Consider the following 23,685-nt stretch of genomic DNA (forward strand, 5'->3'; position numbering starts at 1 on the left):
AACAGCATATTTGTATTGACAAGTGCCTTTCAGCATTTGTTCAGCTGCTAAGCTAGATAGACCAAATCCTAGTTTTAATCTTGTATGAAAGAAGAACAGACACACTTTAAGGCTATAAATATTGTTACCTGTCTGTTACTGCGAGGGAGGCGGGCTAATCGCACTCCTGACATGTCAAATAATCGGACCTGCCGGTTGTCATGGGGAAGGGCGATGATTCTTTGGCCAACACATACGTTAATCCTGGACAGAAGAGACAAAAGTAGGTTATGTACAAAACAGTGAGCCTGGAAAATAGAACTTGACAGTACAAGTGTAAGCCCACAAGAAGCAATACAGCTGATTTTTTTTCCTGATTAGAATTCACAAGTGAAAAAAGAAAAATATTAAATCATTAAGATGTTTTCTATTGCAGCAGACACTCAAACGGCCTTAACATCTACATCCCATAGGAAAAAATTCTCATAAAAGTAATAGAATGTATTTAGTGAAAATTAACGTTGACTGCACCCGCATTTGATAAAACCACTTCAGACCTTTTCCAAAATCTCAATCTCAAATTTGATTTTAGGTACTAAAATTAAATGTACATTCAGTGAATGAATATAATCGACTACTTCAGCAGTCTGAAGGGACCTACAACAATCACCTGTCCAACTGCCTGACCGCTTCAGGGCTGATCACAAGTTAAAATGTTATTAAGTGCATTGTGCAAATGCCTCTTAAACACCGACAGGCTTGGGGCATCGACCACCTCTCTGGGAAGCCTGTGCCAGTGTTTGACCACATGCTCAGTAAAGAAATGCTGCCCAATGTCCAATCTGAACCTCCCCTGGAGCAGCTTTAAACCATTCCCATGTGTGAAAAAAAAAAAAAAAAAACAATCAAGAAAAATAGTAACTGAGAGATCTGCTTACCTGTTGACTGCAGAATCTGTGCGGATGGTTGCAATAGGAGACCTCATGTTTTTCAAATCCCAAACTTTCACGGTACGGTCATCGCTACCAGAAACAACATTGTCTCCAACAGTGAAAACTGCAGATGTCACAGTGCTAAACAATCAGGAGTAAAAAGAAAGACATCAAGTTCTAAAATTCTTTGTTAAACTAGTTGCTGATTTAAAGTTCTATTTTCTGTTCCTGTGTTTCCTTTAAAACATATAACTTTGCCTTTCTTTTTTAAACTGAAGCAAACTGAAATAGTGAAACTCTAAGTAGTTGGTTTAGAATATAAAAACATTTTGACAAGAAGTAGTGTCACTGAAGGTACACAGGGTTTGCCTGGCCCAAGCGCTAAGGAAACAAGCGCAGCAGCGGAGTCACTGGCATACGTCACAGCACAGACACTGAGGAAATCCAAAACACCTGAGATGTAGCTAAAGCAATTTTGTACAGGCACCTAAACACACTGTAATACACACACAGAGCTTCCAGTATAATTCCACCAGCAATTGCTACAGCAATCTAATAATTTCTAATTGTGATTTCTACTATTTTAGTAGTACCTGAAGTCTAGGAGTCGGACAAAAAATATGACAAGTAGTAGTAGTAAGAAGCATGACCTGACAGTTCTTCAAATTCTACACATTATGTCTATAAATGCACAAGGGTAGTCAGAGAAACACTCCCAAGAATATTTCTAACAATTGGAAATGCAAAGTATTACTTTCAAAAGATACTATATATATAAAAATACGCTTTTGAATTTTATTATCTTTGTGTATAATACTTTCAGAGAACAGTATACTGCTGAGCTCAAATGAACGGGTCTTATGGATGATGAGCTGATTTTCTTCTTTTAATCTTTTACGTATTATTTCATATTAACCAATTAAAGCTTTTGTATGACTCTTTTCATTTTAGTACTGTGTGAATTCACTTCTCAAACCCAGTTATTTTCTGCCCACATAATGTACTAACAAAGCCTTTTTGTCTCTCCCTAAAACCATTAGGGAAGGCTTCTCAACTCTTTTTCTACAGATTTGATTTAATGACCTATCTTGTAGCCTGGGTCACACACATCAATTTCTTAGAATTTAGTAATTTTAATTTAAGTTGTCAGTTGTTACTGTCACTTTGGTTGTTCTGCAGAAATTTGAATTCATGTCCTATCCAAGCTGCTGATTGAGATTAGCACTAGCCAGGTCACAATGGACCAGTTTATGCAAACCTCTTAATTTAAACTGACACCAAATTAAGTTTTAATTAGGATGAAGGCCCACTTTCTTCATGATAGCAAGTTTCCTAATGCATTATTTGAGTGCAGCTAAGCTACCAGGGAGATGATTACAATAAGAACCAAGTTGTCTTTGCCTAATCTTCTGGACTTTATGAACCAAGAGTCAAAAAGTTAACACATACACCAAGGTTACAAGTGATGAGTCTCTTCCATCAGGCACCTTTGCATTTGGGAAGAAAACTCACTCATGTTGTCAAGTTACTGCAGAATAGGCTTAGTAAGTTCTTAGCACCAAACTTGTCTCCCACCAGCCTGACGTCCATTAAACTTACCAACATCTGCATTTCTCTCCTCACTAGTTCTTTATACCAGCTGCAAAATACCTCAGTAAAGTGTCTCAGACTTTCACTGAACTCTCTACTGCTGTAACACATTTGAAACAATGTTTGTAAGTTCAAAATCCACTATTAAATCTCCATACTTTGCACACACAGACTTCCTTGTACAGAACAGTAAAAAGAATTCAAGTCATAGAAAAGCTCCACATGAGTGAATATACACCATTTTAGTATTCTGCTGCCAACATACACATCTGATCTAAGTTTCAAGTAACTTAATACCAATTCTAGAAAGGCCAAAAGCAGTATCATTCTCACCAACTTGACAACTCAACTTACCTGCACTTTGTTGTCATCTGAGTAAAGACCAAGGGTTTTTTTTGTGGTTGGTTGGTTGGTTTTTGTTTTGTGTTGTTGGTGGTTGTGATTTTTTGTTTGTGGGGGTTTGTTTGTTTGTTTGTTTGGGGCTATTTGTGTGTGTTTTTTGTTTGGTTGGTTTTGTTTTGAAGTGGAATATATTAAGTTAATATTAAAAAAAACACATACATTTAAGAACAGGTACAACACTACTGACTTAAAACGTGAGCAAGTGCTGTGCTCATGTGTTTTCTTATGGACTACAGATCATGCTTGGTCTCCCCTGCTATTCCAAACTGGAGCATCTTATCTTCCGTATGCAGAAAGGCTGAGGGAGCTGGGGCTCTTCAGCTTGGAGGAGACTGAGGGGTGACCTCATTAATGTTTATAAATATGTAAAGGGTGAGTGTCACGAGGATGGAACCTGGCTCTTCTCAGTGACAACCAATGGTAGGACAAGGGGTAATGGCTACAAACTGGAACACAGGAGGCTCCTCTTAAATATGAGAAGAAACTTCTTCTCAGTGAGGGTGGCAGAACACTGGACCAGGCTGCCCAGGGGGGTTATGGAGTCTCCTTCCCTGAAGACATTCAAACCCGCCTGGACACCTTCCTGTGTAACCTCATCTGGGTCTTCCTGCTCCAGCAGAGGGGCTGGACTGGATGAGCTCTTGAGGTCCCTTCCAATCCCTGACATTCTGTGATTACGTGAAGGTGAGACACATGCATTTCATCTCGGTTTCTGTTTTTTTCTAATTAAGACAAGATAGCAACAGGAAGAAAGGCCACTTCTTATGTACAAACCAGAACAGGATTTCAGCCTAACTGAAAGGGGAAGGTGAGGAGAACAGGAAGCAAGGTTTGTGTGGGAAGAAAGCAGCTGGCAGAACAACCAATAAACAAATAATCTATCGAAAGTATTGCCTCTCTCACATCACAAAAATAAAGACTTTTTCCTGTATTTTCATGTGGCCGGTTTTACTTTGTTTACACTAGTCTAACCCACCTAAAACTGTGGTTAACATCCCCTTGGCTAAATTAATAAAAAGCATCAACAAAAGATCATCATCCTCCAAGTTAATGGAATGCTAGAAGACATTAGGTTTTTAATAACTCAAAAAGATGACAGGTATTACAGGACATTGAAAAAAAAAAACTGGCAAAGAGGAAGCAGCCTCACAACACTTCAAACTGCGGGTCCCACAGGGAGCTCGGTGCGCTGCAACCATTCTCCAGAAAAGCTTCATCCTCCGCCAAACTCCAGCAAAACTCATTTATCTTGTCGCAGGGAGCAGCCGAGCGTGTACTCGCAGCTGACAGCGCGGCACTTCCCAGCGCAGGCGGCTGCCCAGCCCCGCGCAGCCTGTTCCCTCCGTGGGGCTCCAGCGGCAGCGGTTCCGCGGTGCTGGCACTGCTCATTAGGCCCAACAGCTGCCTCCCCAGTCACGCCAAGGCACAAGACTGCTTTGCATAACAATCTGCTGAAATTTCACACATAGGGGAGGAAAAGAAAAAGGTGGGGGGGAGGGGAAACGTTGGAAACGTTGGACCATGAAATGCTGATGCAGAACCTTTGCTGGCAATGGATCAAGAAAAAGAAAGTTAACACAGCTCTTTCCATTTTGATTCGCAATCTGTACTGGGATTTACTGTGGAACGCTTGGAGGTAACATGTTTTCGTGTCTGTGAAAAAGTGTCTACTCATAAGCATTAATATGTGTGTGGGACAAAGTTCTGGAGAAAATGAACTAAACCAGAGCTTTCCGATAAATTTATTCAATGCACACCAAACTGTAGTTAAACAGCAAGATCTGAGTGCTCAAATAACACCCCTTTCATTTTAAGATGCAAAATTCAGGAACAAAACCTAGAGGAGCTGTATCTGGGACAGCATTTCCTGCATAAGATTTTCCTTCCTTTTAGGGGAACAAAAGTCCCCTCTAAAACAAAACAAAATAAAATATCCCCAGGCAGAGCCATTTGCAGGGAAGCCAGGACCTGGGCTTAAAAACCTCCCAATACAGACAAGGGTTTGCCCAGTGTAAAGGGTGATGGCTCAGGCCATGGGAGTGTGTCAGGTTTTGTAAGTGCTAAAGGCACGGATTCCAGGAATAACTACACATACAATTCCCAAGGTCTCTTTGTGGATTTATCTCCAACTGGAGAAACAGTAAGAAGAAACCATGAAGGAATTAACACAGAATGGGGAGATGAAGAATTCAGAAATGATTGTTAGCACTGAAAAGTCACTTTTTTGGTGTTTAAATCAACAATGTCTATTCCAGATATACGTGTTTCATGACATTTAGAGAAAACTGACAGTATCTCCATTTTTTTCTGTCTTAAAATAATGAAATTATACAGTAATGAAAACAATCGCTAGCTTTTATAAGAATTACTCAATGGCAACTTAGTACTTTAGTTAAGGTGCAGATATCGTTAAAAATCAATCCATTACATAATGATGGGATAAGAAAGGTCCATTTACTTCTGCAGTATTGTTGCATATGTTAAGTAAGCTTTAGAACAACAGCACACTACAAAACATTATGCTCTGTTCAACAGGATACAAAGAAAAGGCCTTTGGCTATGCCCTTCTTTGGATCATTTGAAAAAAATCATAGCACTTTTTAGTGCACACATTCAGGAATGGAATTAAGTTCTCTCCATCTACTGCAGTAAAGCTTAAAGCCCTCACAAGCAACTAGATACAGATTTACTGCCTACATCCTCTTTACAGTGACCGACAAACCCCAGATGGCCACACTAAGTACAGCTAAACTCTGTATGTTCCATACCCCATTCCCCAAACTAACACACCTAAAGGTTTGTTGGATTTTTTTTATTCTTTTAGTTACAGGGCTTTAAATTTTATGCACTTACTCTTAAAGCTTAAGGTGTAGTTTATTCAATTTTTTATATTTCTTTATTCATTAGGAAGCAATTTCTACCATGTGGAAGCCAATGACAACAGAAAGGGTTCAAATACATAAAGGGAGCAAAACCACCAAAGAATATTATCTTTCAAAGCGCCTTTTTTTTGGTCACATCAGCAGCTCCGTGACAGTGCTGTAACATTCCTGGTTTGCCAAACTACTCAAATACTGATATATAACTAACAGTTATAGAATGACTCACTTTTCAGAATTTCAAGAGTTGCTGCAGGGTGCCTCCCTCCATTCCAAAGTGCACAGAATTGGTTAGATAGTAGAGAACGTACTAAGATTCATTACTTAGAACTCCAAGCAGTATTTCCTACAGTGAAAATCAGTTGCAAGGGGCTTTGCTATGTCATCTCTGCACATTCCTTCTACAGGAAACAGGAATTAAACTTCAGAGAGTTTTGATTATTCTTTTAAAATAAAGATGGCAAAAATAATCCAAAAGAGAGAAAGTTTAATTGTCTTCACTTAAAAAAAAAAAAAAGAAAACAAAAACAAAAAACTGGTGTAGTTATAGAATCTCTCTAATATCAATTCCATATCACATTTCATGCCTTCCCTCCTAGCTTGATGATAGCTTTCCTTGTAAACATTTTAAGTTGATACTAGTTATTGTGGCTTACAAACTCAGTCATGGTACATTTACATGCACATGGTAGCAACAGCCTAACAAAAACCTTAATTTTTTATCTGTTTTCTTTGGAGTCAATCTCAGCAGGTGAAGAGATGCATGCATTTACTGAAAAAATAAAACACCCACCAGAAACATTTGAAGAATAATAAACTCCTCACAACCTTACCACTGGGAAACAACCTCAGATTCTATCAAATGGCAAGCTGAGCCAACTTACAAATATTTATCAAAACTGGTAAAAAGATACCATAAAACAACCTACTTCTGGATAGCCAGTAACAGCTTCAGCTGTTAGCATTTCTTTTTCATTGTCACCCCAATAAATGACAAAAAATGGTAGGCCCAAACCTATAAAGAAAAATGGGATAAATGCACATTCATCCTGGATTTGATATTTTTATAGAAGAATGCTTGCCAGAAAGTAGAAAACATCCTAGCATTTGTTTTTCTTGGTCCTCGTTGAGAATTAACAACTTAAAGTTGTCTTAACAACTCCAAACAACCTGCCTAAGTCTAAAGTATCTGTTCAAATGTCTATTTTTTTCTTGAGCCAAAATGCATTTAATTGCCATGACAAATTGGTGCATAACTATATACTGAACAATCAAGAAGCATTAACAAAAGTCATTCACTTAAGGACAGCAGCCCAAAGCTCCTTCTGAAAACAACATTTTTCTATTGGAAAGATGGTATTTGCAAGTCCAGACTTGGAAATCCTGCACATTTCATTCAAGTGTTTCAAGAACTAAATGCCCAACCACTCTAACTTTGACCATCACTAAACAAAACACTTTAATATCTACCAAGTAACTCTTCAGCTGCATAAAGCATCAACATACTAGAAATACATAGCAAAAGCAGTGTATGGTTTAAAAAGATGTAGATGAATCCATGAGCTAATGAGCACTGTTACCAATAGGATATTCATTTATTTTCACTGTTACTGAATTGTCAGAATAAATGTACGAAGACGGTAATGAACTTCACTGAACCTGCACAGACTAAGATATTTTTAAGCTACACACAGTAAATTATTTTCAATACGAACATTTTAGAAAGCTCCACACATCAAGATAGACCTCAGCACATGCAGAGTACTTGAAGCCAGAGGAAAACGCATAAAGCATCAACAACTCCAGAGTTGTTCAACCAGGTCACAGGCTGGACAAAGAACGACCTGCAGAGCGCTCACAGACAGGGCCCGGCAGGAGTCAGCAAACAAGAGCAAAGGGAGGCTGGAATGAAAACCAATGTGTAGGTGCCGGAAGCATTTTGCTCTTCAGAGCACCACCTTAGTTTAACTTGAAAAGTTCTAACCAGTAACCTCTAAATTCAATAATTTCTCAATTGGTGAAGAGTTGCTGCTGTGCATTGTCAAATATTTATTTTAAAGCCGTATTGCTGGGAAGACGTATCAGAATTTGAGTTCTCAGTATAATTTTTGGAGGTTTTAATTCAGAAAGTCAATTCAATTAACATGCAACAAATAACTATCTGGAAAATAATATAAATGTAACCTTTTTCTAGGGATCCATTAAACACCTCATAGAGAGATGTGATCAGGGATTAGCAGCACTAAATTCCTTGAGGTGCACACACAATATCAGACAATAACAAAGACTTACATTTAAGCAAAAATCAGCCTTATTTTCACACCAGTTCATTAGTTTTTTATCAGTAAAGAACAAGCAGTGAGACAAACTGGAGTCATAGCAAACCTAAGAGAAAATGTGACATGGTATTTTTCTCACTATGCCAAAAGGGCACAAACAACAAACGGACTGAACTGAAACAGTCATATATAAGAAAACTGTAAAGAAGCAACGTTTACAGATTTAGAAACTTCCCTAGGAAGATGCAACTTCACAAAAGACCTGAATGTACTTTGAATAGTCAGCGGAACACAGGTTTAAAGTGCAAAAGTACTACCAATGTACCTAACTCGGTCTTTGGATATCTATAAGTAAAAATATATTGGTCAGCGAACTTTGAGGCAAAATAGATAACTTGTAAAAAAGAACTGGAGGAAAATAAAGAAGACTTTTATCATCACTAAAGTATCTATTAATACAGGAACCAAAGCTCTTCAAGATCAAATCCAGCAGCCAGAAACTGAAACTAGAGAAACTCAAGAGTAGGGAGGCACTAAAAATTTAACAGGATGGTTAACTAAACACTGGGATTAGCAATTTCCAGGATTTTATCATCGGAAGAACCTAACATACAACTGGCATGTCTACTAACATTACCTCCTAATGCAAAAAAGGCACCAGTGCAGGAAGTTCAGACAGATACGCTGATCACAACAGCATCCTTCTTGCCTTACTGGAGGATGACATATTTTCTTCTATTGTCACAGAAGTAGGCTATAAGAAATATTCTGCTTTTAATAAAGCAAGAAGTTATATGCTCACAACATGAAAATAATAAGTGATTTCTTAGTCCTTGTACTTAAAGAAAACCTAAATAATTTACCATAGCTGATGTATATACACCTGTTTTGACAGAACATCACCTTACAGCACAAGACAACACACAGCAATCGCTTTCCCATTTCAGATGTCAATTCACGTTCCAAAATGATACTCTGCATATAACAGGATTCTCTCAACACATCAGCATAATTGTGCTGTGTTTTTTACAAGATAATGTGCCATTTTGACTACATCTTCGATCTAACTCATTAAGGCTAGTAAAACGAAGCTGAAATGACACTATCCACATCTTGCCTTTGGTGCACAAACAGGCACAAAGCTGCGGGGAACAGAACACAGGAGGTTTAAAGTCTCAAGCCCCTCCCAATCACTTCCAACACCAGAAGCTGCTCTTGGTGGCAGGAATCCCACGGCAGATGCAAAGTTTCAGAAGCAGAAGCCGCCTGTCCGTCCGTCCCCCCGCTCAGGGCCGGCCCCGCCTCGCTGCGCGCGCTCTGCCGCGGGGCGCTGGCGCCACCTGCTGGCGCCGTCGGGCCGCTCCGCGCAAGGCTGCGCCACCGCGGGAGGGAGCGCTCAGGAGAGATCCCCGCGCCGCCCCGGAGTCACAGGTTCGATTCCGCTCCGCGGAAGCGCCCCGGGAGAAGCTTTAGGGCGTTCGGGAGAGAAGCCAGTGGCAAGGGAGCGTCAAACACGGCGTGAGGGAACGAAACTTCCACTGCAAGCCAGGTATTGCGAGGATTCACAGAATCACAGAATGTTAGGGATTGGAAGGGACCTCGAAAGATCATCCAGTCCAGACCCCCTGCCGGAGCAGGAACACCCAGATGAGGTTACAGTTCCATGACAGTTTGGATCCCGTATGAGGAGGGATATCAGGACAGAATATGATTTTTGGGGGTTACAACACAAACACTGTATGTCAGCCTCAGAATTGAGATGTCTGGCATCTAATTACATTGGTTTAATGCATCAGGAGTTATCTGGTGAAATACACAGGAAACAAAAAATAGCTGCTTCATGAGCTGTAGACAGCTATTCATCAGGTAGTACTTAGCAAGAGGCACTTAAAACTTATGGCTGAGGACTTTAAATCATCACCGTTAATGACTGTAACATCCAATTTACAGAACTGATTCCAAGAGCTTATAAAAATACTAAAAACTTGGCAAATTATTCAACTAGACAATCAGGAAAACCAAAAAATGTCTGTCTTGTACGTATTTTCCAGTCAACAGATAAAACAGTTCAGTCTATGCTGCTTAATGCGAGAAGATTGCTACAGTGTTGATTTGAGAGTAATTTAAAAATATTTTGCCAATAGGCAGCAAAATAAATGGACTAAAACTAAAATCCCTCAAAATGTGTCTTGACTGCAAACCACCCAATTCCTGTCTCCCCTCTGACTGCATCCCCCAGTGAAACACTCATCTTCTGTAACAGAATCATCTCTTCAACAACTGAGAGCTGAATAACCTTGGCCACTGCCCAGTAAAGTCAGTTTAGGGACTGCTACAAGTTACAGTGCATTTGGTAAAAAAAACCTATGTTCAATACTAAAAATTCCTACATCCAAAGAACGAAATGGATACAGACAAACACAAATGTGAAGACAATTAAAAGCTGGAATGAGAGTGACCTAAGACACTGTTCAAGGTCTGTTCCATAAAAAATAAACTCCCTGCTAGTTTACAGGTCTCAGTGACAGAGGCCAAAATAGCAGCTAACAGCTTTTACAGCACAGACCACCACCCCAGAGCGGCATCATTTGGTCTCCGTATAGAAATGGAAAAACATGAATGTCAATCACATTTCCTTCTCTGAAAAAATGCCCTGGGACAAAACAATTAATTAACTTGAAAAAAAAACTGAGGCACCAATTGACAAAAAAAAACTTGCAGCTTTTACAAGCCATTCTATAAAAAGCGATACCAAGAGTACAAATATGATGGCATGAAACAATTCCAGGATGCAGACCACAAAATTTTCCATCAGGAAAAGATGGCTACTTGTATGGGAAGACTATTGGGCACCAAATAATTTACCAAGCTGCAGAGTCTGGGCTATGGGGGGTGGTTAAAGAGGTTTTACTGTACATATGGGTTTGTCAGCAGCTGGAAAACTGAGAAAGTGGATGCTGAAACTCAGTCATAATGCAAACACCACATTTCAATTAACAAAAAATAGAAACACGAATAAATATTTGTGGTTTCTGCTTTGAGCTAGAACTAACAATCATCTTTTATTCTGAAGGCAGGAAGTGAAATTTCTTTCTGAAACAGTCTAGTTCAAACATTCCACAAGCTTAAAAAGAGATTCACTTCCTCGGGTAAAGTAATTCAAAGTTACTTCTGCGCTTTCTGTATATCAACACCATAACATAGTTTCTCATGACTACATTTGCCATATTCAACAGTAGCCAGCAAAAAAACTCCAAGTCTATATTGGCAACTAAAAATGTTACCCCAAAACCATGCTCTTGACAGAACACAGTAATCAGTGCCCTTACTTTAATTTCTTATTTTAAGTACAAATTAGAAGCTTTAGCTTAAAGAGTAAAAATTAACCCTGCCTTTTTTTTCCCCCACTGTTTCCAAGAAGTAACCTTTATTAGAGCCTGAGTATCATGACAGGCAGAGATGACTTGCTTCATCAGCAGCATGACAGCAACACCCCTTGTCCTGGTTTTGGCTGGGTTAATTTCCTTTCTAGTAGCCAGTATAGCGCTGTGTTCTGAATTTAGAATGAGAATAAAGTTGATAACACACTGACGTTTTAGTTGCTGATAAGTCAAGGACTTTCCACCTTCTCAGGCCATGCCAGGTGCACAAGAAGTTGGGAAGGGACACAGTTGGGACAGCTGACCCCAACTGGCCAAAGGGATATTCCATACCATATGACATCACGCTCAGTATATATGTTGGGGGAAACTGTTCCAGTAAACCACTGCTCAGGAATGGGCTGAGGATCAACACCAGGTGGTGAGCAATTAAACTGTGCATCACTCGTTTTATACATTCTTTTATTACTGTTATCATTATTGTTATCATTATTCTCATTCTGTCCTATTAAACTATCTTTATCTTAACCAAAAACAACCCTCATACCTTGAGTTACCCTTAATTGTGAGAAGTTTTATCTAGACTTACCATATAAGCAACATGACACCAAAAGCCCTGGCTGCCGTTTTAGAAATTAAGTACTGCTGCATTACATTTGAAAGACGATAGTTAGGGGTTTCTGTGAAAATCAATCTCATAAAATACAAGAATGAACTTAGTACCTCAAAAAGAGCAGGGGAACAGTTTCGTTCAGATTGGCAAGTGAATACACTTATACTTTTGGAACTTGTAAAACCTGTGAAGGAACTGTCACTTACTCTGTGTGGCCCTGAAAGACATTCACAGAATGGATGGAAGGATCTCTGAAATCCCACAGACGGAAGGTTGTGTCGCGTGATGATGTCACCACAAGACGTTGGGTGGGATGTGTACAACAATGTGTTAGCTCTTGGTCATGCCCTACAAACGCAGATGAGAACACGTAAGGTAATGAAAATAAAGACTTTTCATTTCCACATACACTTGGAATGAAATGTGGATGATTTTTTTTTTCCCCAAACAGTAAAAGAATAATAATCATTCTGAACTCTGATGTTACTACTACTGCTGTAAACATTTACAACTGTATTTGAAAGGAAAAAAACCACACTATTCTCTTCACATAATTATGAAGCAGGAATAGGTTATTGCTACTCAACATGTCATATCATGTAATTTTGCAAAAATTAAAATTTGGCTACATTCAGTTTAAAAACAACTACTTTATAAGATATATCATAAGCTTAAAAGACAACAAATTCATGCGCAGAGGATTGACAAGGTTGGAATTCTATAAACCACTACAAAATCGAGCAGCAGCTCAAGTCTTGTACGCACTCAAATTGTACTCCAGAGAAACAACTTACTTTTCTCAATGTTACAATATCTACAAACAATCCCACATATAAAAACAAACCACCAATTTATCTTTTGTGAGTTAACAAATACCTGTAAGAGAATGGACAAGTTCGGAAGTCTCTACATCGTACAGATTTGCTGTCCTATCCCACGATGCCGTCACAGCTTGCTTCCCCCCAACCAGCCAATCGGCTGCTATGACAACTCCTTGATGGCTTTTGAGTGAAGTTAAGGGCCCTCTGATAGTGGGACAATCACTAGAACCTTCTCCATCTCCATCAGGTTCATCTTTATCTGAGCACTCAACTTCGTCTTCTCCGGACATTTGCTAAACAATGCAAGAGAAAAAAGATTTAGCAGATATAGGAAGGAATGTCTCCAAGGTACATTTTACAGTGTAAATGCTTCCCAGTCCCCTTAATGGGAATGTGGATTACCTAAGCCTGTAGAATCCAGCCTATTTGGATATTCACTATCGAAAACTTAGCTGAAGGGCTAAATACCAGTGAGTTAAATGCAGTTTTACTATCCATTTTAAAATAGTTTCTGAACTGCTTGGCTCTGAATTCCTGTCCCCTTTACTATGTGACAAGTCTGCATTACAATTAAGTTTCACTGTAGCACATGTATCAAGGGAGTTTTTTTCCCTTAAACTTTTAAGAACAGGAAGCATCTAACAGGACACTGACTATTTTAATCTTTGGGAAGACAATACTACACAGCTTTATTTTTATCCATTAGAATCAAAATCATTATATCAATGTCTGCCTGTTGGTCAATACACTGTTGTCATGCAGTGCCAATGTAAACTGGATGCAAAATAAATTCTTTTGCTAAACAGGAAACATCAGTCTCTGAACCTTATTTCACTTACGCAAAACAAACATGATTTTCTTTGGTGTGACAAGGATAACATTTGTACTGCTCTTTCAAAAGAGAAAAGCCAAATCAAAGAAACTGAATCAAACATTTTCCATTCAGAAATCTCTCATATTATACAGCCGTCTCTTGCCCCTACTGAGCTTACTGAGAAGCTTGTGCTATAAAAACTGTTTTCACAATTTAGTAAGGGTGCTTTTAAGTCACATACAGCATTTGACAGTCTGCAGTAAATACTGACTAAATAAAAGCTTGGGGACAACAATGTCAGATAGTGTGATAAGTGCTGGCAAGAGTCGATCAGAAATCAAATTTAAATTCCCAATTAAATTAAGGCCAAAAATACAAGTCTTTACCATCAGTTTTAAATTCATAGCAACTATAGCAAATAGAGGTGCCTCAGTAAGTTAAGCTACAAGAATTTAACTAGTTTAAAAAGAACATCATTATTTAAAATTTGAATTATTAAAAAAAATGTACTCAGTTCATTTACTTGCACATTTATTACCTTGATCAAAAAGTAAAATAACAAACTTGTAGCTGTATATTCTATTCTACACCATAGATCTTTGAAAACACGAAGGTATTTTTTAAAAGAAAGGCTGAAATATATGTTAAACTAAAAACCTTAAAATCCTATCTTTTGCATTCCTGAAATAGTGTAATTTTTAAATTATGTATAAATTTAACATTCAGTCTTATCATGAAACCTGTATCTGATGAAATTGCTGTGCAATTAGTTTGGCTGCGGTAAGTTGATTGCTTACATTGCAGTCTGCAGTTGGCTGAGGTGTCGGCAACTGCACGATGTACCTCCAGATGTGAGCTGTCTGGTCTCCAGATGCTGCACATGGGGAAGAAGGGAAAAAAGAGAAACTAGATGAGAACATTTCCATGGACAACAAAAACAAGCTTTAACATTACACTTGGCAACACTGAGCTGCATCTTTTTCTAACGGACACCATTATGACCTTTTTGGTAAGCAAGTCTCAACATCAAAGGTTACTTTTCAGGCTTCAATAGTGATAAGAACATAAACCATTATGGAAAATATAGGTAGTAACCAAATTAATCATTCCTCCAGAGAAAGCAACCACTTAAATACTACACATCAGATCATGAATATCACTGCTGATCTAACATGTAACATGTGAAGAAGGCATTTAATGCATCAGCAGGTACCATCCTTCATTTGCTATGTCTCAAAATACTGCAGTTCCTCCTCATTCAACAATTTCTTCCATTTAAAGTTTTTAGCATGTTTTGAATGAGAAATCCAAGAGACCAAGTGTGAGGCTACTCTGCCTGCCTTAAGCAACTGAGCTTAACTAGCACCAGTTTACAGCTCAGCAGGTACTATCTGATTTTAGACTTCATTTCATTTGGAAATAAACTTATCCATTATTAGTTAAGTAGAAATTCATGATTCTCCTTGTTACAAACAGACCAAACATGCTCTAATACCTCAGGGTACAGCGCTGAGAGATGTAGACTGAGAAGAAAAATAGTTTGTTATGACTGTGCATGTATCTGGCAAATGCAATGTGCATGAAATCACCAGGAAAAATATCCCATCTAATAGACCAAGCAAGAATGTTTAGAAGAAACGTCAACCTCCTATTATTTCTGGTGTCAGTATTCTGGATCAGAGTTCTAAATCAATCAAATGGCACTGAAGGACAGGTCCCCAGAAAGCTTTCAATGGAAATATTTGGCTTCTAGAACCTCCTCTCAGAAAAACAACTGAAGAACAAAACAATCTAGCTGTGAGCAGCTTTTCTTTGGTTGGTTCATTTGTTGGGTTTTTCTGCTTTTGTTTGTCGTTTGGTTGGTTTGGTTTTACTTTTGTGGCGTTTTTGTTCAGTTTTGGGTTTTGTGTTTGTTTATTAGTCAGTTTATATAGCAACATTGTTTATAGTATTGAGACAAAGACTACAGTTAGTATATGAAAACAGCAAAAGCCAAATTGCCAAACTTAAATCATTGTTGTCCTAGACAGAAGGCATGCTTCTCCCTACCTTCCTTTTAAAGTAGTCACTGTAGATGCAGAAATAAGCAGTGTTTTAATTTCCAACCTCAAAAATAACTATCCTCATTCTATAATTACTTACCTAACAGCAACAAATTGAACCCAGATCTCTTTAATCCCAAAGCTAGCACCCTAATTGCTAGACCATACAAACCACAGTATCAACCACGTTAGACAGATTCCAAACCCAAAGTTGCACTGACGGTTCTCAGTCCTGAAAACACCTTTACACTAAGAGTTGTATTTTGCAGTATTTTTTCTGCACACTCAATATATTACAATATTCTTTTCCTTTACTTCTGGAAATATAATGTATTTTTGAAAGGGTTAAGATTTATGATTCTAAGTGTCTGTTTCGGAGCAGGTAGGCAATAATGATATGACAAGCACCAATGGAAAGATCTACCTCTGATTTGTTACGTCTTATAAAAATAATTCAATGAACAAGGACAGTGACACAGCACTAGGAAGAGGTGCTATAACCAAAAAGACGCTAGCAAATGGCATTTTTTTCCATCACAATTAACACAGAAAAAAAAAAAAGCTTTACATACCTGTAAGAGCCACTTGCTCAGTTGGATGAAACTTTACGGAATTTACTGTGTAAAACAAAGTAAAGTTTTAAGCTAGCATAGTAAAAAAATTATTTTGCAATGTTCTATCATTAACAAAAATCAGTAAGTCTTCAGTTTAAAGCCATTTTTCATAGTATAGCAATCTCTTAGGTGAGATAAAGCACAGTGGTATTTGATTTCAGTACATAAACCTATGCAGTATCAAGGAAATGAGCTTAGTTGATTATACAACAATATGTATTTTCTAGCAGGTTACTCCTGAAGCTAGTACAAGTGTTTCATGTTATAAAGGATAAACAAATCACATTGAAATAACTGCGTATAATCTGGCGGGAGAGAATGCTCTGGACTTGCATAGAGAATTTAAGTACTCATAATTATTTCTAATATAATGAAAACTTGCTATATGTGACCATCAGCTTTCTCATTATTGCTTAAGACTGCAGGAACAAACTCCTAAAAACCTAATGTAAATAATACAAATGAGATTTCAGTCCTGCAACCATATGTAATCAAAACATGATTGTTCTAAAATAATCCTGCAAGAATTTTCTCAGCCTACAAAGCTCATGTCCTTATTTCGGTGACTAAGATTCAATTAGTTTTGATTACTGAGCACTTTCATTTGCAAAATCCATAAGCTTCTCTTCAAGAAAGAGCTTAGAAATCATTTCCATCGATCATACAACTAAAATAGATGTGCATGTTTTCAAGAGAGTGCCACGTAAGGAATCTAAAAAGATACTCCTTAAATTGTTCCCACTCAACTAACCCAACGGTGCACCAATTGCTGGCACCCAACATCTTTGCTCTATTTCAAATCAACTGTCAAATGTAAACAAGTTTTATGAAATTAAAAATACATTAACTTTTACATCATTTATAGAAAATGTATTATTTTTATGGATTATAGTGTATAAACATTTTATGTAACGTTTTCAACTTAGTTTACACACAACTGTTTAAATACAAGTTAGGGCTTTTTTATTTACATGGTTACCCAAATAACAATTTAAAAAAACCAAAAACAATCAATAAACACCATACACACACACACCTATCAGCATGAAAATACAAGTGACTGGAGTTTTCAAACATGACTTTATGGAGGCTAAATATACCCCCTCCATGCAGCAAGCAACCTAAAATATCTGAACAAATGAGTGTTACCTGTTGTTCCTATGCACCTATCTTTGTGCTGCAAAAGCTACAAGTCACATAGCAGGGGGAAAAGAAAAGTAGAACTCATGGCTGAAGCAGCTGACCACTCTCTGCAGAACTTAATTCTATTTGTATCTTTGCCACAAAGTTCATGTGATGCGCTCACTGAATTACTTAACCAAACATATCAGGTCAATAATTGCGTTCCTCATTTGCTGGGTCCATGACTCTACAGCCCAGGGTATGGCTGCTCAGACTGCTCAACTCTCAATAGCAAGCTAAAGACACAATACGAAAAACCTCTCCACCTCTGGTCTATAAAACCCTATATCGTAACCTGTCATGAAACAGAAGGGGGCTAATCAGGTGCTTGTTGAATTGGACACCAAAAATTCAGATTAACACCAAAACCACTTACTGAGTTTCACCTCTCCATCCAAGGAGGGGTTTAAAAACACTGTTTCTGAAAGATTCGTACTGATATAGAGGAAGATAAATGTCTACATTGAATTAATTGTCTTCAGAACAAGATTTTAATATTGTGCAACAAATTATATATGGCATAGCATATTAAACAAAGTGCAAATAGATGGTCACCCAGCATCTGCATCTTGTATCCCAAACATAACACTAATCCTGAAGAACAGCCATTTTCTGACGATATAAGCTTCTCTTGTTCTGCATATGCACGAGACCTCGATGAGTTCTGATATTTAACTTCCGAGTGTCGTAACTGCGCCTCTAGATTTCTTTATATGGACTTGTTTATTCATTTAACATTTACAGAACTGTCTCAATACACGTCCGTAAGAAAGAATCATAGTATGAAACATTCTTTCTAAGATTATTAATGGAACTTCACAATTGACTTGTTAAAGGCGTTGGCAAACCTATAAATGAAGCCACAATAAAGATTTCTGCAGTTGTCGAAACACATTTCCCCCTCCCAAACACACTCTGTTCCCAGTTTTCACAACATGCCCTGATCTTACCTGATCCAACATGCCCTACATACTTGGTAACGCACTTCCCTGTTTCTATGCTCCACAGCAAAGCCGTGTGATCTACAAAGAGTAAAAAGTACCTGTAAATATTGTTATAAACACACAGTTTTCACTTTCAACCAATTCAACAAACAAGTTGTCTTCAAGTGTACAGCGTACCATATGAAATAGACTTCAAATGCGGAACAGACTAACTCATCTTGATCATTACCTTACATATAATACATAAAAAATTCCTATCATTGTAAGTTAATACACATAACCCCAACAAAAGTAAACATGCTGTCCCAATCAGATTAATTTGCAGTAAGCATTATAAGGCAAATTCTACTTTTGATATTTTTCCTAACTTAGTTATATAGTTATGTATAATGCTCCAGCTGTGTATCATGAGATTCAGAAGGAACACAGAAAGCATTCAGTTTGAAGGTCAGGCAGTCACCAAGAGCAAGAGTTCTAAAACTATTTGCTTGCTGCATAGATGCATTTGGTCACTGCAGAGTGCTATAGAAACTTACTTAAAAACTAAATTCCTGTCATGCCACTCCTTTACCCCACACGCCCCAAAATAAATAATTCATATCAGTATTTTTAAGTGAGGAGAACTTAAATGCTGAATGAGAGAATGGCTGTTTGCAAGTTAAATCTGGACAAAGACAAGACATCCCCCACAGACAATATGCGTCTCTCAGTGGACACAAAAATTATAAGAGTTCCATTTAGGAAGCAGAGACATCTGGTCCATAATGTTTATGCCCTGTAAGGATCTTCAGATTCTGTTCCAGTTTCAAAAGACTGTCACTTCAAACTGATCAATTCTAACTGGTTATGCCTTATTTACCCAATAATTTGACAAATCCACTCAAGATTCCAGGTCAATTTTTGGACCATAGCAGATTCCGTGAATTATTCATTAGTACCTGTTTCCTCTCTTAAGTAGAGAGGAAGGAATCCAGTAAGGTACGTAAGATCTGAAAATTGAGATTTTAAGATATTGAATTGCCCCTAGATCCTTAGGCAAAAGTCACATGAATGTAAGAATAAAAGAATATGCAACCTATGATTAAGAACAAGGCTTCTATAAAACAAAGGCTGAACCATACTACAGCAGAAAGTCTGCGGGGATCTCTGTGCGAGACCTCTCCGATCAGCGGCTCCACACCCCACCCACTTACACCCTCCAACAGGCTCAAAATGACACCAGGAAGAGCGTGACCCGCATGGACATTAACTGCCACACACATGATGGAAGTTCAACAAAGATGACTGAACCTTTTACAGGTTAAATGCATTTCAAAGTAACTCCAATTTAAGATTTTTTCAGTTACTGAACTTCTTTAAATTGACTTTTTCAGTGCGGAGCTAAGCATCCGAGTATGCTTTTGATCTACATTTGCTTTAGCTTAGAAATTAAACCACAATTATCTCAAGATTCAAGCAAGACAAAAATGTTACCAGCAGATGCAGTTCCCAGCACCACTGGTTGAGTTCTCGCAACACTGATATCCCAAATACCATCCCTGTGGCCAACGTATTCCTTTACCAGTTGACAGATTGCCCTTGATGTTGTAGTTTTAAAACTGGATACAATCTGAAATAGCAGAAAGACCAACATTTTTTTTCCACATTGACCCAAGATTAAGTAATTACCTCATAAATACAAATAGATACTAACTTCCTCATAATAATTCTTCAGTGTTCTGACAGTTCACTATTGTCAAAAATTTGACATTTGATGATAGGAAAGTAAGTCTGGATACAAACATACCTCTTGTGGTTTTTTCTTTATTTTCTTTTTTAATAACACCCACCTTTATACAGAACACAAGGTAAACTATTCTATACTACAATAACACCATCTCAATGGAGTAATGAGTTGTACAAAAGCAGTGTGCACTTGCCATTCGGTTTGGGTAAAGGATTATCAGGATTAAAAAAAAAACACACCACCAAAACTTTCCTCACCTATTCCCAAACAAGTATATCTGATACCTTAAAGACAGCCCATATTATCCAGAGTAACGTCTTTAAAAAAAAAATGTACTTAGTACATAATCCTAGTAAAACCTAGAAACATTCCCATTTCAAATGCTCACTGCTGTTCTTCAAAACTGCACAAAACTAATCATATCAAACATCAACCTGAGAGCACATGACATTTTATTTGTGTAATAAGGTTTTTATTTGTTAAAAGATACGTCAAATTCATCTAAACATTTGATAAGTACATTCCCTCAAAGTCAAGGCTATTTGGGGAAAACAGAAGACTTATTAAATGAAAGAAAAAATCTAGCAAAAATGGTAAAACTACAAGGTACTGTAGCACAGGAAGGCTGCAAACACTCAGTATCTACAGAAAGAAAACAAATTCTTGAAATTCTACATTTTCCAATGAAAAGGAAGTGTAATACTCAAAAAAAAAAAAAAAAAAAAGATTTAAAAGATTATTTGTCTTGCTGGAGCACTATCAGAGACAAATGAAATCAAGACTGGTGAAAGATGACTTAAAAAAGCAAAACCACTGTTAAAAATACCCTATTTTTACCCGATGAGTCTTGAAGCTCATAATAGTTCTCTGAGAGAGACTATCTGTTTTGTTAAAACCAAAACAAGAAGACTTCCGTTCATCTGTGCCTTCCTCTGTATACAATTATTGGCAGATTTCTATCTGACCAGTTAAGTCAAAACCTTTAAATGCTTCAAAACAAATTACATTAAGACTCATCTACAGCTTAGTAAAAGTTAAAAAATTAAGCCTACACTTCAGATACAATAAACTAAGGTTTGGAATCAAAAAATAAGGTCTTAAGTATGTCATTGAAGCAAATTAATTCCCAAAAGGTCTTCAAAAGTTAAAGAATATCTGCAAGAACATTCCAAATGCCAAGTATGTCAGGTTTCCAATGATTAAATGATCATGTTTTGCTTGAATTCCAAATTAACAGCTAATACACATCACTGTTTCACAGCAGAAGGAACGATCGTTCAGGATGCACTGAAGAGAAAAATGGGTTAATGGTAAGATGATTAGTTCAACTGCACTGCAGAGTTTCCTAGAGCTTGAATACGACCCTACAGACACAACTTTCATATTGAATATAGTCCTTAAACTAAATGGTGTCATGTATGAGAAGTGGAACCGCAGAATTAAGCAAACAGGACTAACATACCACTCAGTTCAAATTCAAAACTTGAATTCTTTGAACTCTCAACCCCACATCTGAATTCTGCTTGCATTCTGTCTTTCTAATGCTCAGTCAAATCCTCATGCAACAGTTTTCTAGGACAAACTATCTTCTACTCATCAACAAGCACAGATTTTCCAAAACTGCTGGACAGTTGTTTTATTGATCATTTAATGGCGAGGCTCTAAAACTCCTTTTGGAATATTAGTCTCAAATTGAAAACAAGGAAGAAGAGTTCAAGAACACTCTCTAACACCAAATATCCAGATATAGATATTTAACACACACTTTTTCCACACATTTATTTTTCTTTCTTCTTTTTTTTTTTTGCTATCCCTCACTTCACATACCAGAAATCGGATAAACTAAGTTAGTATTGCCTGAATTACTTCTTGGTTCCTTAATCATATATAAACAGTTTTCCAAGAAAGGAAATTAAATACTTGCATAACATGCAACTTGCTAAAAAAAGGCCTTTGCACTGCAGAAAGTTTTTAAAAGTAACTTCAGCAGGTCTCAGATTATCATAAACCGACACAATAAGTGAGCAATCGTATCTTGAGTGCATTTCAGCTTTGTCTGTCCTCTTTCTTAAATTGCTATACTCTCTCTGAGAAGCGTTGTCGGGCATTGGAACAGGCTGCCCAGGGAACTGCTGGAGTCACCATCCCTGGAGGTGTTTAAAAGATGTGCAGATGAGCTTCTTAGGGACATGGTTTAGAGGTGGACTTGGCAGTATTAGGCTAATGGTTGGATTCAATGATCTCAAAGGTCTTTTCCAACCAAAACAATTCTATGACTCTACACAGCAATTTCTGTAGAATGTTTGCCATGTAAATAACTGAAAATTGCAAATTGAAACACCACAAAAGCAATTGTTTACCATGTAAACAATTGAAAACTGAATACAAATTGAAGCAATTGTATGATAAACAAACTGAAACACCCTATAAAAATGTCTCTTAAGGAGACAGGATACATGAGAAACAAGCGTGAAAACTTGGACAACTCAGGACCAGTCCAGCAGCATTACACTGTGACTGATGAGCAGAATGTCCTGTGGAGCAATATTAAGCAGTGAGGTAAAAAACATCTTCCAAAAAGTTTTATTCCTTTCAGCTGCTGGGTGAAGAAATACCTTCCTTTGAGAATCCTTTTCCTGATCCAAAAGAATCAGAGATCCTGGAAGTTACTTTATGATGGAGTGAGTTGTAGCTTTCCAGTTTATTTTAGGATTCTGCATAAACTGTTAATGTTTTCCTGATGTCTTAACAACTGCCGTGGTCAGGGACTGTTAACATCAGCAACAACATCTTGTTAACATCAAAACATGAATTTCACACAGCAATTCCTGTATCTAAAACAATTCCAGTTAAATTACAGGATCTTGTCCATTAACATACACAAAAACCTATTTTTAGAGTACCAAGCACTAAATCTACCCTGTGTCTTCATTATTTGGGCACTGGTGGATAAGCCTACTGCTAAAAGCATCCTTTTCTAATATGAGTTTTGCCAATTAATATTCAGACTCCTAACTCAGGTAAGGGATGAAAAATGGCTGGGTAGGGGAATTTTCTATGAAGGACTCAAAATTGGCATGCTCACCTCAGCATTTTCCCCAAGAAAAAAGAACAGATTGCTTTAGTCTTAGCATGTTTTACCAATACTGAAGTCAAGGATCAGCTTTTTCATTAAAACAAACAAATAGGGAAAGCTCTTTTCAGAACAAACCTCAACTCTTTATAGGTTGAAATCAGAAAAATGTAATTCTGGGCAATTACACAAAACAATTGGTTCATAAAACTAAGTCTCTTTTAATTACTCACAGGGAAGAAATTTTTTTTTTTTAAAAAAAAAAGGCTTCTGACAAGTTTTAAAATACACATACAGCAACAGTATAAAGGATGGGCAGAAAACTTGTGATCCACTATCCCACTGAGTTTGGAACTCTTGGTGACAAGCATTGTCCATTCCATGATCATACAAAATATAGACATATGAATTCCAA

The 23,685-nt window shown here is 37.5% G+C and overlaps 1 protein-coding gene across 3 annotated transcripts in view; it reads right to left on the bottom strand.

Annotated features, from left to right (window-relative positions):
• WDR37 (WD repeat domain 37) overlaps window positions 1-23,685 on the bottom strand; it is a 45,224-nt gene that overhangs the window by 3,631 nt on the left and 17,908 nt on the right. For all 3 annotated transcript variants that reach the window (XM_065829894.2, XM_065829897.2, XM_071805306.1), the window contains 8 exons: window positions 19,945-20,080; window positions 18,478-18,549; window positions 16,304-16,348; window positions 14,487-14,563; window positions 12,931-13,168; window positions 12,261-12,402; window positions 918-1,052; window positions 129-243 (listed from right to left, as the gene is read on the bottom strand). In XM_065829894.2, coding sequence (XP_065685966.1) covers window positions 129-243; window positions 918-1,052; window positions 12,261-12,402; window positions 12,931-13,168; window positions 14,487-14,563; window positions 16,304-16,348; window positions 18,478-18,549; window positions 19,945-20,080 — 960 coding nt within the window. The remainder of the gene's footprint in view (window positions 1-128; window positions 244-917; window positions 1,053-12,260; window positions 12,403-12,930; window positions 13,169-14,486; window positions 14,564-16,303; window positions 16,349-18,477; window positions 18,550-19,944; window positions 20,081-23,685) is intronic.

This window comes from Patagioenas fasciata, chromosome 2, assembly GCF_037038585.1.
Source record: "Patagioenas fasciata isolate bPatFas1 chromosome 2, bPatFas1.hap1, whole genome shotgun sequence".
In the NCBI taxonomy this organism is placed as follows: Eukaryota; Metazoa; Chordata; class Aves; order Columbiformes; family Columbidae; genus Patagioenas; species Patagioenas fasciata.